General features: G+C 39.0%; 1 protein-coding gene across 1 annotated transcript in view; it reads right to left on the bottom strand.

The window, feature by feature from the left end:
• CSMD1 (CUB and Sushi multiple domains 1) overlaps nucleotides 1-19,502 on the bottom strand; it is a 2,085,346-nt gene that overhangs the window by 267,436 nt on the left and 1,798,408 nt on the right. Inside the window, 2 exon segments of the mRNA XM_018042044.1 lie at nucleotides 1,853-1,991; nucleotides 7,320-7,511. Coding sequence (XP_017897533.1) covers nucleotides 1,853-1,991; nucleotides 7,320-7,511 — 331 coding nt within the window.

Here is a 19,502-nt window from a genome sequence, read left to right as displayed (position 1 = left end):
TTTCCCCCACACCCCAGCTGACTGCAGTCTCACTCTTTAAAAGTGTGTCTTGGGCAGCCGGTGCCAATAGCAGCCTCTTTGCCAAAGTCCTTGAGCATCTCTGCTCCCAGCTGGTACCCTGGCTTCCTCCCTCTCTCTACTCAGTAAATCTAGGAGCTGAGGTCCCAGAAAAATGTCGCACCCGAGCACACACAAGCTGCCCATTTCTTAGAAGATGTCCCAGACATGCAAGTTTCTGGGACACCCAGCCAGCGAAGGATTCCAAAATCTTAGAATCAGAAGAAAACTTGGAGATTTTCTAGGTCAACCTTCTTCCAGGGAGGTGCACAACATTAAGTGAAAAACTACTTGCATAATAGAAAACTGCCTTATATATTGTCAGATGACTTGTGCTATGGGAAACTTGATAATGAGTCACTCTCTGTGACCCGAGGCAGGAAACGCCTACAAAAAGGGTTCTGTGCCCTCTAGAATGCTTTTCATTGTTAATTTACTTTTAATCCCCTGGCAGCAGAGGTGTCTCCTGATTCTGAGAAAGGCTCCATTAGGATTTAGCATTAACAAAAATCATAAGGATACTCAAAAACATAACCTAGCAAATGTTCACAGCCTTTGTGTAATAGCCAAGTGGCATAATAAAGTACTCGTCATTTGGTAAATTTATAGCAGCTTGAGTAAACTCAGGAAGCGATGGCTTATCAAACTACTTAAAATTCAGAGTCACAGAGGTTTAAAATTACCCTGAGTCAGATCTCATCAAGAGGAGAAAGCAGAGGAAGATGAGCACAACCAGCCCTGGAATACGGATATAAACATCTCAATGAGAGAAATGCGTTCAATTTACAGATAAATAAATACGATTAGACCACTCTGCCTTGAAGAGCTGAGACCAATAGGACAGCATAGAGAACCATTTTTCTTTTATCACTTTATTCAGTTCAAAAATCAAAATGTAAACTTGGAAAATATCTTGGGATTTGGAAAGATGAAATTATTGTATGCCAGATATTAATAATGTGATAGTTCTATAGAATTTATATTTGTAATATAATCATATTACGATTTGAACTTTTACTGTTTAATTTAGCAGAAAGAAGTTAGCATTTTTTGAAAAGGACTAATGTTTATTAATTGAAACTTCACAGCATTGAAATTTGGGGAATTTGTGTCTTTAGAGTTCTAGCAAGTCTTGAGTATTTTAATGATCATTAATAACAACACCACCTTGGGGACGTCAGACAGGACGTCCTTGGAAATGGCTTAGTGCCCATGCACGAAGGGAAGCAGGAGGCACTGATGAGAAATTGCACCAAGTATATCCGTGTGTCAGCCGCTCAGCTGTGTCTGACTCTTTGTGACCTCGTGGTCTATAGCCCACCAGACTCCTTTTGTCCATGGGATTTTCCAGGCAAGAATCCTGGAATGGGCTGCTATTTCCTCCTCCAGGACTTATTCCTGACCCAGAGACTGAACCCTCCTCTCTTGCACTGGCAGGCGGATTCTTTACCACTGAGCCACCCGGGAAGCCGCAAGTATATCTAAATCACTCCTTTATTTTCTTGAATATTCTATTCATTAAGCCCTCTCATGTAGAACACATTGTAAAAATGTGCGCAAGATAGTATTTAAAGGTAATTCCTACCACATCATGTGTATCCTAATTCAAGTAGAAAAGCAAAACAACCGATTTCCATGTTTGTCATCCTGCAGCCGGATGCTATCCCTTTTAGGTACAAGACCTCGGGCTTCACCAGATGTGAAATTGAAGGCCCTCTGAAAGGATGAGTGCATTCATCTCCAGGTGTGACATTTAAAGTCCTGCTACAAGGAGGGAGTCCACAAAGCACGGTACCTTTTGAATATCAGGGCAATGACGAAGTCCGGGTTCACCCTCACCCTCCAGTCGCACTCCTTCCCAGGCGGGTAGGGCTGTGGGTAGTTGGGCGACAGGATGACCCCCGCGGGCCCGGTCAGGTTTCCTCCGCATGCAGCTGCCACGGGGAGAGAGGGACGCAGTCAGTGGGAGCTGGTCAGAGGCTGCACGTGGCGTTATTAAACTGACCCAGGAGGTCTGCACATTTTTAATGTGATCATTACCAAATTTTATATACCATCCCACTTCATTTTTAAGGAGGATTATCAATGCTGGCAAATGAAATGTGCATCTTATACTTTCAAACATTACCCAATTAAACTGGATAGGTTACCCAAATACCCCACACTTCTGTCAAGTACACTATAAATATAAGGAAAAAAAAAAAAGAAACTTGGAGAGGGTAAAATATCTCCATTGATATCAGTTCATGGCCATGTCAATTCTTTGGTCATTTCTTGTGGTTTACAAAGAAGTCATTGCTCACTTACTCTAGGAAGTTTGCTTCAAATGGTATAATTGATCATTCACCTCCTGTTCACTTTTGTAACCCTAAGCCTAGGAGTTTTTGATCATAATAAGTATGCAGGAAATATATGCTGAATAAATGAAGATTTGTTATTTCATAGATTTCTCACAGTCCTCTGCTATATGCAGGGCTTCGGGTATTGTGCCCAGATTTCAAAACGACAAAACTAACAAGTAAGATTTAGGTGATATCTGGGGATACATGGCCAAGAGGAGGCTTGGCAGAAAGTTAAAACCCCCAAAAATATCATTTTGTCACAGTGCTTAGGACGTTTTTATCAGGAAGAAGCATTTTAGATGATAGTAATAAATTTAATGTTTTCTGCAGTCTTCAATCTTTAATCACAAGTGTTTACGTAAGTCAACGATTATGTGGTTGATCATTGCCAACAGGCAAGACAGTCTTCATTCTTCAGCCTGAAAATTTGGGGGGTATTTACATTTAGTAGATAAGACTTCTGTTAAAGCTTCTATGCTGTGGAAGTTATTAAAACAATGCAAAATCGACACACGCTAATTTTAGATAGATGTGTTAAACTACTAGGTTAAAGGTTTTCATATTGAATACTGTGAATTGTCACCAAGTTGTTCAAAAAAAAAAATCACCCTGATTAAATTGTACTGTTCCCTCTAAACTGTATACCTTATTTTACTTCATTGATTATGTACATATTCAGGGGAAAAAGCAAGTAGAGAAGGGAATATGCTAATTACCGATAATTCCCACACAAATACACAGGGACTTTTTTTGAAAATAAGATGAAGACGTACACTTTGTAATCTTCTGAGATGAATGTGTCTTTAAATACCCATTTAACGTCCTGAAAACTTAACTTTCCATAAGACAAAATCTAACGAATCCCAAGATATTTTGTTATAACTTTAGTTTCATCAAAGGCAAACTCTGAATAATATCACAGGAAATATTTATAATAAATTCTTAAAGAGGTACTCTCAAGAGCAAGTCGATATAATTTTCTCAAAAATGATTTCAATCACATTTCCCCTAGCATGTAGTTTTATTTTAATAAATGGTGTGGAAACAATCAGCTAAGAGCAAAGAATCAGACAGGACTTAGTGACTGAACGGCAACCACAGAGTGGCTCTCGCAGGACAAGAGGCCACCTCCCCGGATTCAAGCGGACGCTGACAGCGTGGAGCACCCGAGCCTGAACTAACGGGGAGGCGGTGCTGAGGTGGGGAGGGAGGCACCGGAGGGTCTCAGGCAATGCTGCCCCCTGCAGGCTTGAAAAGAACAAACTTGGCAGATTCAGGGCACCGTGTACAAGGGAGCCACCAGCAGGAAGAGTTCAGGATGAGACCCAAGTATCAGTTTATAAGAAACAAAGGGAAGATCCTGTCTCAGTCACACCGGTCCCAGGGGGCATCTTCAAATGAGGTTATTTAAAGACTTGCTGCGGAATTAAGCAGGACCATCTTGCTGGGTTTGTTCTCTCTTCTGATGGGGGACTCTTCATTTTAGTCTCATCAGGTTTTCATTAGCAAACTTGCACAATATTTTGGATAGGATTAGATTTAGTATCAAATGCAATTCAGACACTCTAGAAATTCTCCAGGGGGAATGGACATAGAGATAAATCCTCAAACCCATATCAACTAACAGGCCCTTGTTCGAAATCCTCAGGGTCACTCCCGACACACGGGATAACGAGTTCATCCACTAAGATGTGCAGCAGCGCTCTTTAACTAGACACATCGCTACTTCTGCACCAAAACATTTCAATGTTCGCACCACTAAATGGGATAAACAGTGTCAAAACAGTTACCCTGTAGACCAGGGCAGGATGGTGCTACCGATAAAGTGTCTGCAAACTTAGAATGCATTTTTGCTTTGCAGAGCTCTTTAGAACTTGAACTTGGACAAAAGGCATTGTGGGCTACTTGAGAAATCTGAAACCGTGGAGATGGTCGAGAGACACTTTATTCAGAATTAGGAAGTAGTGAGAGTCCTCTGGTCCCAGTTCCAGGGGTGCCTCCATCATAGGAGTCCTTTGTGAAATGAAAAGAGTGTGGCGTCCAAGCAAACCATAAGAAGGGTGAGCAGTCAGTGACAAGCTGGTGAAAACAGGAGTAACATACGAACAGGGGAGCAGCTGAGAGATTTCATGAAAGCATGAGAGAGAGAACAGCAAATAGGAGGAAAAAATACACTAAGAATAAAATGGGAAAATGTTGGCCTCTCAATAGGAAAGAGCAAATTCAAGCGGCCAATGAGACTATGAAATTAAAAACAGTTCAATCTCACTGCTAATTTAACATGCCAATTGAATCACCAAAGAATCTTCATGTCCTGCTCATATTATGAGATTAACAAATACCACATATAGCATTATTTTTCTGAGTTGGGGAAAATAAACAATAATACGATGGCTGATGATGATTAAATTGGGCAATCTTTCTGGAAAAGTTTTGCAAACTCTAGAAATAGATAAGTTTGTACAACTATGTCATCATAAAAAATCATGGATGTGTTCTGCAGCGGTGTTCATTTCAACAATTTCTGTGAGAAGGAAAAGGCTGAAACACCTAACTGCACTGAGGAGGGATTAGCAGGATCAGTATTGGTCATTATTGATCCAGAGAGCAACTCTGTAGGCAGAAATGTTAATTAGTAAAAAAATAAGTAAGGACAGTAAAAGATACTCACCCTGTACTGGTAAATAAAAAGCATAGTTTACAAAACAATCATTCAGGGTGCTATCATTTAAAAATATTTTAAAAATAGGTTATATATGCATAAAATAAATATAACACTTACATATGCATGTTTACGTGAATAGCGGTTGCCCTTAGGTAAAAAGGTGACTGTTCTTTCATCTTTTTTCTTAACTGTAGCTTATAAAACTTATACAAAAACATGCAATGTTTTAATAAGGAAGAAGCCAAAAAAGGAAAAAAAAAGTAAACAATGTCTTGTATCAGCAGAACAGAACTCAGATGAGCACCAAAGCGTGACCACCACTGAGGTGGACCTCAGAAAAGGCAGTCTCTTTTCTGAGGGAAAAATGTTCACAATGGGATAAAAAGATACTCATTTATTCCCAACTATGTGCTTTTCATTCTTGTGTTACATAATATCTATGTGTGTGGGTGGTTTTTGTTGCCAATACAATTGATATTCTATTGCCTGGGAGTGATGTTAGCTTATCCATGGAGCAGATACTCAAGAAAGATGAAGTGTTATCTGTTTTCATTGCTGAGAACTGGTTTACCTAGTCACTGATCAAAGTTAGATAACTAAGAGGCAAACCCACAAAAGACCATAGATTAGTTGGGAAGGTGCTCAAATTTTATAATGAATTGTTCAAATGAATGTAAATCAAGAAATTATCTTCAAGAGATTAACTGGTAATTGTATTGCTTCTTTATATACTTACTCCTCCATAAGCTTAAACTCACGCAAATCGAGGAAAAAAGTGCCTTTCCTGATTTAAAAACAGACCAATGGTTTAACATGTTGGTTGCACTTAAGGTAATTACCCCACTTTAAAAAAGGCACACGAAGAAACCTGGCGCATCTCCTGATGACTCAGCTTGAGATGAAATGCATGACAGTGCTCACAGAAGTCGTGGAATGAAAATGCGGCGCAGAACATTAGATAAGCATGGTAGCTCTCTGACAGGCCTGCACATGCTAGTAAGCAGAGCTGTCAATCCCATCTATCTCCAGACTCCTGCAAGCACTCTGTAACAAGTTAAGAGCTGCACATTATAGCGCCATGGGACCACTGGGAATTTTTTCACTGCTGTGCATTACGGCAATAGAAATCATTTTAAGTCACAAAATTCCCTCAAGGTCACCCGATGCAAAATGGGCCATTAACTGTGTGCATATCACTTCATTATCACTTCCTGTCTTTGCAGATTAATTCAATTTTATATTTTTAAAACAGATTATAAGGAAGTACAAATTACCCTGTGACAGTTCATTAAAATAATAAAGGTTTTTTTTAAAAAATAAGATGGGCTACCATAAATAGGTATTTATGGCAAAATATTGAATTGAATGGACAATTTAACTGAATGAATAATTACTGTTTATAAAAAAATTGTGTCTTTCCTTAAAACCATATTTGTGATAGAATAGGGGACTTCCCAGGTGGCTCAGTGGTAAAGAATCTGCCTGCTAACGCAGGGGACACAGGTTCAGTCTCTGGATAGGGAAGATCCCCTGGAGGAGGGAAAGGCAGCCCACTCCAGTATTCTTGCCTGGAGAACCCCAGGGACAGGGGAGCCTGGCAGGCTACGGTCCATTGGGTCACAAAGAGCTGGACACGACTGAGTGACTGAGCACGCACAAGCATGTATCTTGGATGTTGGTTCTTCGGATTAAGGTCTGCAGCACCATTTGTTTTCTTCTTAATAAGGTCAAACTGCAAAATGCTAGTAAATTTCAGAAAGAAGTCTTTCTTTTTATCCGTATATTGACATAAGCAGTATATTTTCTAGGTTTTAGGATTCTATTAAAAATGTACTGCTATTACAGAAAAATTATCTAAAAAGAGAACATATTCTTTATTGCGTAGGCTTTGCTTAAGGGCACATTTCTATATTAAAAATGAGAACAACAATGGTAGGGTTATGAATTTTCAGCCACCCCAAATTTTAAATTAGAGTAACTTGATTGATCTGCATTTTTATAAGACTTGTTAAGGATAGGAAATTTTAGGTAAATGTCAATTACTGTACATTAAGTAAACTACTTCCTTTATTTCACCTAATAAAACAAATTTTAAAGGTTTATAATAAAATTTCAATATAATCTCAGAAAACCTGAGGGTATGCAAGAAACTCTTGAGAAATACTTCTGAAGAACAATACATTTTATACAGCAATTTTAATGATAACATGCACTCCTTCCCCAATTTAAAACTGCTATATTCCATTGTACAATACCTATGCACGTAGGAGGGTCTGGTTGCCAAAAGAATCGGTTATTCAGCTGCACACAGGTGATTTTAGCTTGCCCTTGGAGCTGGTACCCGGGGTCACACTGGAAGGTGATGGTGTCCCCAGGTTCTCTGCTGTCCCCGTAGCGGGTACCATTTTGAGGCATACCCGGGTCGTTGCAGGTGGATGCGATGGATGCTAGAACAAAGGGGCAACATCACATTAGTGACTGGAGACGTGATCCCTATACTCTTTGATCGGCATAATGAGTTACTTGTCCACATGTGAACATTTTTTTTTCCCTTCAAGAATATATTCAATAACCTGCATCTTGATTATGTTTCCTTTGAACAGATGCTAGAAAAATCCTGATGAAAATTTAACCAATTATGGAAAATATTAAGGATTTATATGATGCTATGCACACACACTCATTTCCCTTTGATTTTCTCAACAATATTTTAATGAAAATATATGCCACAATTTAAATAATCTGAGAACCCCAATCTCAAGGAAACTTGAAGAAAATAAGATAGGATATATTCTCTTTTGGTTGATGTCTTCTCTTGCAACAACCAGCTAAGATGACCCAAACCCTCTTAAACGGTTTTGTCCAAAAACACCTTTAGTTCTTTAAAAATATTTTAAATTCTCCTTTAATCTAAAGAATGTTTTTACTAACCTGATAGCTGTAGGATCAATAGGTCTTTCTGTTCTCATTTCCCCCTCAATGCTGTTAATGTATTACAATTTTCTGCTTTCCAGTTTTCCTACTTAATCTCACAGTCTGGAATGACTTTAAGATCATCCATCTTTGATGTCCTAACATTTCACAATATGATGTCTATGCATGAATTGCCTTATATTTCTAAGGAAATAAAAGTTTTGCAATATCATGTCTATGAATGAACCTTCCTTTATTAATCCTGCTTGGAATCCATTCAAAGTTTTAAATCTGAAGATTAAGCAACTATCTTACCAAATATCAGTTCCCTCCTATTATCTGTACTCCCTTCTTATGAATTAAAATTTGACAAATGTCTCTATCCTTTGCATCTCTCTCTCTTTTTTTCCTTTGTGTCTCAACTTTTAATTTTTAAAAAATCTTTGTTCCATCTTCTGGGTAGTTTTTTAGACCATTTTCCTATCATAATCTTCTTTCCATCTGCACCAACTTTATTATATTATCATGTAGTTGAGTTTTAAACTTCCTTTCATTGTTTCTCTGCTAGCATTTTGTTCAAACATCTTTGGCCATTTATACAGTATTTTGTTCTCTACTCATAATTTTATCCACTTTTGCTTTTTTACACCCTTACTGTCTGATCTGATAATAATTCCAATATCTCTCAGAATCTAAAGTGCCTCTGAATTTTGATTTTGCTCTTCTATTTCTGGAACTTCACCTGCAGTAATTCTTTTGAAGGTGCATATATGCAGAGGGGATTCTCACTTGACTTTCCCATGTACCTGGAACAAGAGAAGCTTTCTACCTCTTTAAAATAATGTCTCTGCTGAGGCATTTTGGACCACAGAGATGGCACAAATTTGTCTATGAGCTAGTTTGAAGCCTGCTTGTGGTTGTGGTTATGAATTCTCTGTCCCTGTGTCTATTTCTATACCTGTACCTATCTCCCTATCTGTCCATCCATCTGTCTATCTGTCTTTACCATCTAACTTTTCTCCCTTTTAGTGACAGCAGACCTCTCTTTGGAGTTCTGCTGCTGCTGCTGCTAAGTTGCTTCAGTTGTATCCGACTGTGCGACCCCATAGACGGCAGCCCACCAGGCTCCCCTGTCCCTGGGATTCTCCAGGCAAGAACACTGGAATGGGTTGCCATTTCCTTCTTGGAGTTCTAGCAGTGTGTAAGCGGATCTGATTATATTTCCAATATTGAAAACTCTCAGATGTTTCTTCCTATCTTTTCAGCCCACAGACTCTCAGAAATGAAATTCAGTCTCACTAGGGTCCTACTGACAGATGCTTTCAGGGGAAAGTAAAGTGAGAAAGTCACCCAGTCATGTTCAACTTTTTGCAACCCCATGGACTATAGCCTACCAGGCTCCTCTGTCCATGGAATTCTCCAAACAAGAGCACTGGAGTGGGTTGCCATTCCCTTCTCCAGGGGATTTTCCTGACCCAGAGATCTAACCTGGGTCTGCTCCCAGGACAAAGCCAACCCCTTAATCTCATGGCCTTTCTGCATCTCACATTACTTTGGTGACTCTGAGGATCCCTTATTGTCCTGCATTTTCAGTGATACATTTTAAAAAGCTAAACTTAATCATATCCACCACGTTTGGCATATTTCCAGCGGCTATGTTTCCAGAGAACTTACTTTACTGTCATGCTGGGCCTTGCAGACCCTGCATTTCAGTTCTGTCTTAATCCCACTGCATGAAGGCTGGCTTATCATGCCTGTCATCATTGCCATCATAATTATTAGTGTTTTGAGTAGGAGAATTTTACTTGAAGGAGAGTTCTCAATAAGTATCAAAAAAGTAGGTTTTTCAATGGGAAGAGAGCAGGAAATGCTGAGTCAGAGCCACTGAGGAAGATTCTCTCAGTTCCCACTCTCATGAGCTGCAAAGATCAGCAGGCGAGGCAGAAAGCAAGAGCATCTCCTTGAAAGAAGACCAGCTCAGCAGTGGAATGCAGAATGGACCTGAGGACACAAAGCTGCTAGCTAGGATGCCAGGAGTGTCACACCCATAACCCACAACTCTTTACAATAGAGAAGAGGAATTAGAGAATTGAAGCACCAGAATCAAAGCCCGTTGTGGCCATCACCTAGGCAACACAATGGTGCTTCCATGGAACTAGTATTTTGCAAGCGATCAATCTTGAGTTTACTATTTGAGCGACTAAAGAGTCTAACTGTGCTCTATTGTTGCTGAGATTTCTCTGGGCTTCAGGAAAAAGACATAAGCAAATCCTATTGTACCTTTTCAATCTTGTCCATTGGACTAAATTTCACATCTCTGAAAGAAACTTCATTCTTTACTCAAGCAAGTGGTCACATGGATGATTACATACTCATTTCCAAGTGAGAATTAATTTAATATAGCATTATAATAATTTAAAAATAAATACTTAGTATTAAAAGTTAATTGCCTATTAAGGAAAGAGATCAACCCAGTCAATCCTAAAGGAAATCAGCCCTGAATATTCATTGGAAAACTGGTGCTGAAGCTGAAGCTCCAATACTTTGGCCACCTGATGTGAAGAGCTGACTCACTGAAAAAGACCCTGATGCTGGAGAAGATTGAGTGCAGGAGGAAAAGGGTCAACAGAGGAGATGGTTGGATGGCTTCATCGACTCAATGGACATGAGTTTTGAGCAAACTTCAGGAGATAGCAAAGTACAGGGAAGCCTGGCTTGCTGTAGCCCATGGGGTTGCAAAGAGCCAGACGTGACTTGGCTGACACGCCAAGACATAACTTGGCAACAACAGCTCTTAGTAAATATCCATAGTAATACTTCTATGATAAATAAGTACATAGTACTAAAATAATTTAAAAGTAAATCGTTAGAAAAAAAGCCAGGAGATCATTTATGAGTCTCATTGTAATTTTTTAAAAGAGATATGATTTTATTACTTCTCTTTCCAAATTTTTATTCAATATTCATTAAAAGCAAAAGCACATTACTCAGTAAAGAAGCTTTACACAAAGATGCACAGATTTTGTGCATAAGAAGAATTTCAAAAGACACATGAGTTTGCATGACAAGTGTTCTGCACAACACTTTTCTGTAGGTTATTAATAGGTGTCTGGTCTAATCACACTAACAAATACCACATCCTCCAACTCTCTCTTGTAGATCTCCATTGTATATCAGGGATTAAAGGCTCAGAGAATAAAGAAACTTAAAAAAATAATGTAATACAGTGTATTCTAAATAAATGTAATTATAGAGCATGTTTTCTCCATAGACTTCTTCAAATCCTCCCAAATAAAGATCCACAGAATATCAGTATATAAAACAGTGGCTTGCACTAAGGGTTATATATCCTTTAATGGGATGAAATTTAATTCAGTTTTGAAAGAGTTTTCTACTTCGAAAGCAAATTTTCACTCTGAATATCTGTAATAATAATAATAGAGCATGGCATTAAAAATGTATGTACTCATGTAGCTCATATTGTATGAACTATACATCTATATACTCAACCGGAAAATCAACAAAAGGCATGGAAAAAAAAGAAATACAGCATCTGCATAATCAGCTAAACTTCTGCCAATTACATGAAAAGTGAATTGTAGTAAAATGGCTCTACACCTGGGCTTAGTGGGGAGGTCTGCATATGGCTTGTGTTTCTTCAAAACCTGAGATTTCCAATAAATGGATCATGAAGGCTTAGCTGAATTGAACCCCAAACTCTTAGTCTTCCCTTTTAGAATTACAAAATAAAAATAAAACATTCCTAGGGTACTCTAGATTGGATTAAAAATAAAAAAAACAAAAAACAACGAGACGACGTGAGGAAAAAACAAACAATTTAAAACAATGCACTGGGGAATATATTGGCTGTTTTTTTTGTTTGTTTGTTTTTTTAATAAACACCGTTTTATCTCCCCCAGTTACGCATTGTGGAAAAGCGCTTTCTGGTAATGACAGTAAAGCTTCTTTGGAGACTAATATGAGAGCCTCCAACCAACTACATTCCTTTAGAGCCAGAAATTGCTTTTCCACCTTCAGGGTCACGCAGAGTCATTCTTTTATGCGCCGTATGTTTCTTTCTCTCAGTTTTGTCTTATTTTCTTTTTTTCACCAAACAGGATTTTAATGACTGAATCTTTCCAGTTTTTATTTTCCATAAAAAGGGAAACAATATTTATAGTTGCTTCAGTCTTATCCTCCTATCACCTGAGAAGAACGAGATACTATTCCTGAGGTGTATACATTGTGTTTTTCAATTTCCCCAGGCAGGGGTTCTCTAGAATGTTTCAAGTCATCTAGAATCTTCCACAAGCCTAGTGGGATCTAAGAGATATCTCCACTCCTTGCCCCCTGAATCTAGAACCACTCCAATAGGCTTGAGTGACCCGAACCTGTGATTCTCTTGGCATAAAAGCCAGGGGCCTGACATTTTGTTTGTACAAGGCAGCAGTGATGATGTAGAACTACTGAATCACGGGAAATAGAGTGGACTCGAATTTATTCCCAAATGGTTAAAGTCGTTTTTGACACTGGAGACTGTATAGAATATATGCATTCAAAAATAACATGCAGAGTTGTGTTCTCTTTCTATCCTAACTAAAAAAAGTCGAGCATTTGGACCATGTCCTGTTAAAGGTGTCAAGTCCGCTTGCTTTTTTTTAAAAAAAAAAATTTAAACATCACTTAAAAGTATATTTACTGACTGGTTATTCATTCACAGATGCAAAGTCTGCTTTGCGTACATTTATTATCTTAAAATACCCTTTCATAATGTACCAGAGAGAATGCTCACCACGTACATGGAAAAACACACACAGTGACCACAGTATGCTTCTCATCAGAGGCAGACATATTCTAATCTTCAGATCTTAACCTGCGTATTAAGAGCGCTTGTTCTTGGGTTAAGAAAACTGAATGAATTCTCTGTGCAAGTGTCAGGTTACCATTTTCTCTGAAAGATTGCTCTTTGGGTTAGATCATAGCACAGAAGAGGGAAATCTCCTTCTGGAGGGCCGCTGACTGTGTTTGACAGGATAAACATGAGCTGGCCACCAGAACTCCATCAAGTGTGCATTAGTGCTTCAGCAGCTGGAAAAGGTTTGGAAAACACACAGGAAATAGGAACCTCAATTCATTTAATGCAGTCTTTCCACTCAATCCCAGGCTCCACATTAAAGAAAGAACATGGGTCCAAATTCTACCAAGGTCCACTAATTCGGTCTACATTCCTCCTCTCCCACCTGACAACATCAAAGTGCTTCAGGAACTGGAGACACAGAGTTTTCTAAGATCTTCCAAGGTCAAGAACAGAAGTGATGGCTGCTCAAAGTGATGGATGCACATTTTACAAATCCCTCCCCGTGGATTTCAAAAGTAACACACGGCACTGGGGAAACAGCCAGCCTTGATGCAAGCCTCACATCTTCCACAGAAGTTAATTCATGGTTGATCACAGCTTTAAATACAGAATGTAAAACCATAAAACTTTCAGAAAAATGTCTAGGAGAAAAATCTTGAGGAGTTAGGGCTAGGCAAGGACACGGCAACAACAGCATGATCTATAAAAGCAAAAATTAATAAACTAAACTTCAAAATTAAAAACTTTTTTCCCCAAAAAGACTTTGTTAAGAAGATGGATAGACAATATGAAGACAAAGAAAAGCAGTTTAAAATTCACATATCTGACAAAAGACTAGTATCTGAAATATATCAAGAATTCTGAAGATGCAAAAAAATAAAAGGAAAACATGAAAATAGTCAACCAGAAAATGAACAAAAGACATGAAAAAACGTGTCCCTGAAGAGAATGTACAGATGGCAAATAAATATGTAATAAGATGTTCAAGATCACCGGCCATTCGGGAATTGAAAAGAGATGTCACTGTACACATTAGTGCAGCTAATTATATCATATAAACAGACAACATCAAATACTGGTGAGGATACAGAGAAAAGGAGTCACTTATACATTGTTGGTAGAAATGTAAAATGGTACAGGCCCTCTGGACAATCATTTGGCCATTAAAATCTAAACATTCCATTGCCATTCAGCCCAGAAATTACACTTCTGTACATTTATTCTGGATAAATGAAAACTTAGGTTAACACAAAAACTTGTACACAAATGTTTATGGCAGCTCCATTCATAATGGTCCCAAGCTAGAAACAAGCTAAATGTCCTTCAGTGAGTGAATGATTAGACAAGCTGGCACGTCCAGTCAATGGAATATTCCTCAGCCACATACAGGGATGAACCCAGGGAACACAGTGCAGCCCCAGTGACTCTCCTCGGCACTAAACTGAGAGAAAAAGTCTCCTGAGAGACTACATCCTACACGATTCCTTTCATATGATGTTCTGGGAACGGCAGAGTTATGGAAATGGAGGGCACATTTGAGATTGCCAGGAGGCATCAGGAGGGCAGTGGGTGGCTAAAAGGACATCCTGCGGAACCTTTGGGGGATGGATGTTCTGCCCGTTGACTGGCCATTGCTGACAGCCTGGCTGTGATGTGTGCCCTAGTTCTGCAGGTTACCATGGGAGGAACTTCCTAAGGGTCCATGGGATCTGTTTTACTTCTTACATGGGCATGTGAATTTACAAGTATTTTTAAAGAAAAAGTTTAATTTAAAGATTTGTGTAGGGACTTCCTTGGTGGTCCAGTGGTTAAGAATTTGCCTTCCAATGCATGGAGAATGGGTTCAATCCTTGGTCAGGGAACTAAGATTCCACATGCCACAGGGCAACTAACGCCAAATGCTCCAGAGCCTGTGTGCAAAACTAGAGAGCCTGCATGTTGCAACAAGAGACAGGGCCCTGTGCTGCAACAAGCACCGAGTGCAGAAGAGAGAAAGATTTATATATACACAAGCTTCTCTGTATACATATATATATACACATGCGTATATGCCTGGATTTTAGTATTCACTTGAACTATATAAAATGAGTACAAATCATTTTATATTTAAAATTATTTTTGTGTAGTTATATATATATGTATGTGATTAGCTCCTCAGTCATCTGATTCTTTGCAACCCCATGGACTGTAGCCCACCAGGCTCCTCTGTTCACAGGATTCTCCAGGCAAGAATACTGGAGTGGGTTGCCATGCCCACCTCCAGGGTTTCCTGACCCAGGGATTGAACCTGAGTCTCCCACATTGCAAGTGGATTCTTTACCCACTGAGCCACCAAGGAAATTCCATGTAGGTATATACTCATGTTTAATTTCAAAACTTGAAGGGATGAAGCATTAGGATTCAATATAGGAATTGTGTATTTCTGCATACTTCTTCATGCAGAAAGCAACGTGGGCTTCAGGATTGTGAAATGATGGGTGGATATTGGCAAATCTGAAGTTGCAGACTATATATTGTCAGTTTAACCAATTCCTGGGGATAATGACTATTTCAGAATTTTTAAAAAATATACTAAATCAAGCAAAAGTCCTTTCAAGTTAACACAATTACTACTTACTGAGAAGCTTCATTAATGCTATTACTGTGAGCCACAGGGAAGGAAAATAAATTTAAGGCCAAGATTCTTCAGATGGCATCACCGACTTGACGGACATGAGTTTGATCGAGCTCCCAGAGTTGGTGATGGACAGTGAAACCTGGTGTGCTGTAGCCCATGGGGTCGCAAAGAGTTGGACATGACATGACTGAGCAACTGAATTGAACTGATTCTTAAGATAGATACCTTGAAACCTCAGAATGCATGAAAGATTTTACTTTGTCAGTGAAAGCACAGGTATTAAAACACTTGACAGAAGGGTGACATTATTATAAGAAAACATTAAATACCTTTTATAATCTGCTACTCAAATGTCCTCTGTAACAATGTTTCAAAAGTGGAACATTTGCTTTCATGGTCTTTGTACTGAATAAGCACTTAATAGCTATGAAAATATGTCATTAAAGTAGACTATCAAATGTAAGTGTAAATTGAATCCTACAATTAAAAAAAAAAACTTCAACATGCAACAGAAATAAATCAATCACTTTGATTTTCCACAATGCAGAATGTGAATTCCATTAAAGTAAAAAAGCCCGAGTCCCATATTTCATGCTAATTAAATCAAAATATAATAATCCAAGAGCTATTTATATTGCAGCTATTAAACTAGATGATAAATCCCCCTACACTACAGATTTTCATTTTCAAATTCAGAAGTCACTTACTTTCTTGTAACAATTGACCTTGTACCATTTCTGCTGCTTATAGTAGGGTCTGAGTCTACTATGTTTATATTATAACACTGGCTATTTTTTAATTTTGCAAGCCCCATCACGAAAACAAGGCAGCGGTCCATGAAGAGATCGCTGGTCATAGCAAGCATCCTTTTTCAACAACACAAGAGATGACTTTACACACGGACATCACCAAATGGTCAACACTGAGACAAAATTGATTACATTCTTTGTAGCCAAAGATGAAAGTGAAAAAGCTGGCTTAAAACTCAACATTAAGAAAACTAAGATCACAGCATCTGGTCCCATCATTGCATGGCAAATAGATGAGGAAACAATGGAAACAGTGAGAGATTTTATTTTCTTGGGCTCCAAAATCACTACAGATGGTGACTGTAGCCGTGAAATCAAAAGATGCCGTACTAGTTTGCACTCCAACCAACAGTGTAAGAGGGTTCCCTTTTCTCCACACCCTCTCCAGCATTTATTGCTTGTAGACTTTTAGATCGCAGCCATTCTGACTGGTGTGAAATGGTACCTCATTGTGGTCTTGATTTGCATTTCTCTGATAATGAGTGATGTTGAGCATCTTTTCATGTGTGTGTTAGCCATCTGTATGTCTTCTTTGGAGAAATGTCTATTTAGCTCTTTGGCCCATTTTTTGATTGGGTCGTTTATTTTTCTGGAATTGAGCTGCAGGAGTTGCTTGTATATTTTTGAGATTAGTTGTTTGTCAGTTGCTTCATTTGCTATTATTTTCTCCCATTCTGAAGGCTGTCTTTTCACCTTGCTTATGGAAATGGAGGGCACATTAGAGATTGCCAGGAGGCATCAGGAGGGCAGTGGGTGGCTGAAAGGACATCTTGAGGAACCTTTGGGGGATAGATGTTCTGCCTGTTGACTGGCCATTGCTGACAGCCTGGCTGTGATGTGTGCACTAGTTCTGCAGGTTACCACTTGAGAAAAGGGAACCCTCCTGCACTGTTGCTGGGAATGCAAACTAGCGCAGCCACTATGGAGAACAGTGTGGAGAGTCCTTAAGAAACTGGAAACAGAACTGCCTTATGACCCAGCAATCCCACTGCTGGGCATACACACCGAGGAAACCAGAATTGAAAGAGACACATGTACCCCAATGTTCGTTGCAGCACTGTTTATAATAGCCAGGACATGGAAGCAACCTAGATGTCCATCAGCAGACGAATGGATAAGAAAGCTGTGGTACATATACACAATGGAGTATTACTCAGCCATTAAAAAGAATACATTTGAATCAGTTCTAATGAGGCGGATGAAACTGGAGCTGATTGTACAGAGTGAAGTAAGCCAGAAAGAAAAACACCAATACAGTATACTAACACATATATATGGAATTTAGAAAAATGATAACCCTGTATGTGAGACAGCAAAAGAGACACAGATGTATAGAACAGACTTTTGGACTCTGTGGGAGAGGGAGAGGGTGGGATGATTTGGGGGAATGGCATTGAAACGTGTATACTATCATGTAAGAAACAAATCGCCAGTCTAGGTTAATGCAGGATACAGGATGCTTGGGGCTGGTGCACTGGGATGACCCAGAGAGATGATATGGGGAGGGAGGTGGGAGGGGGGTTCAGGATTGGGAACTCATGTACACCTGTGGCAGATTCATGTCAATGTATGGCAAAACCAACACAGTATTGTAAAGTAAAATAAAGTAAAATTAAAAAAAATACTACACTGGAAATAAGGGAAAAACAAACAAACAAAAAAAGATGCTTGCTCCTTGGAAGAAAAGCTATGACCAACCTAAAGAGCATATTAAAAAGCAGAGACATTACTTTGTCGACAAAGGTCCATCTAGTCAAAGCTATGGTTTTTCCAGTAGTCATGTATGGAAGCAACAGTTCAAACCCTGTATGAAACAACTGATTGATTCAGGATTGAGAAAGGAGTATGACAGGGCTGTCTATTTATTTAACCTAAACACTGAACATATCATGTGAAAGGCCAGGCTGCATGAGCTACAGGCTGGAATCAGATAGGCAGGAGAAACAACAACGTTAGATATGTGGATGATACCACTCTGATGGCAGAAAGCGAAGAGCCTCTTGATGAGGATGAAGAGAGTGAAAGACGGTGACGCAGCCATGGAAGCAGAAGACGATTGCTTCTCGGCAGGAAAACTGCGACAAACCTAGACAGTGTTTTCAAAAGCCGATCACTCTGCCGACAAAGGTCCACATAGTTAAGGCTGCCGTCTTCCCAGTGGTCATGTACAGCTGTGACAGCTGGACTGTAAAGAAGGCAGAGCACCAAAGCCTTTGCCCTCTAGTGCTCAAGAAGACTCCTGAGAATTCCTTGGACAGCAAAGAGACGAAAACAGTCAGTCTTAGGGGAAATCAACTCTGAATACTCGTTGGAAGGACTGTTGCTGAAACTGAAGCCCCACTATTTTGGTCATCTGATGTGAACAACTGACTCATTGGAAAAGACCCTGATGCTGGGAAAGATTGAGGGCAGAAGGAAAAGAGGGCATCTGAGGATGAGATGGCTGGATGGCATCACTGATGCAATGAACATGAACTTGGGCAAACTTCGGGAGATGGTGAGGGAGGGGAGACCTGGCGTGCTGCAGTCCATGGGGTTGCGAAGAGCTGGACGCAACTGGGTGACTACACAACAACAATTTTATAATTAACTTGTTTTCAGTCTTTCAAACTAGCTTTTAAAGTGATCTCAAAGATCCTCATAATCATTTATTGGAACTAGAACATTAGTGGGACATAATAAATGTCCAATTTAGGCGATGTCTGTAAGTCAAATAATGTTTCTCTTTCTTGCAAATAAATGTTTTAATATTTATTTGCTAGTTATAAAACTATATTTTTGAGTTCTGCATGCCATATTGTTGTTAAACATTAGACCGTGTATGTAAAAGAATGCACTTGGAAAATTTCTAAAACATATAAGAGTATATAACAGGTTATTCGTGTTCACCACAGTATTTGAAACAGTTATGCTGGTTAAGTTCCAAAGATTGCGTTGAGGACTAAGCTTAGCCCCTCCTTTGTAAAGGAATTGTAAGTTCCCTGAAAAAAAGACTAATGAACATATCTCCTTTCATCATGTCAAATATCATGTATGGAAAGCCAAGTATCTCTGTTTCTGCAGATTTAAAAATATTTTAGCCTTTAGTTATTAAAAAAATTACATTTATTAGTAACACAAATATGCAAATTTTGAACATATCATAAAATCCTATGTTTTGCATACTCATACAACAAAGATTCCCTCATTCAGTTATTCAAAGAGATTTTAGTTTCTTTATATCTAGTCACAATCAAATTAA

The sequence above is a fragment of the Capra hircus genome, chromosome 27, assembly GCF_001704415.2.
Source record: "Capra hircus breed San Clemente chromosome 27, ASM170441v1, whole genome shotgun sequence".
Classification (NCBI taxonomy): domain Eukaryota; kingdom Metazoa; phylum Chordata; class Mammalia; order Artiodactyla; family Bovidae; genus Capra; species Capra hircus.
Note: the sequence above shows the minus strand (reverse complement) of the source record. Positions and strands in the feature narration are given on the sequence as shown.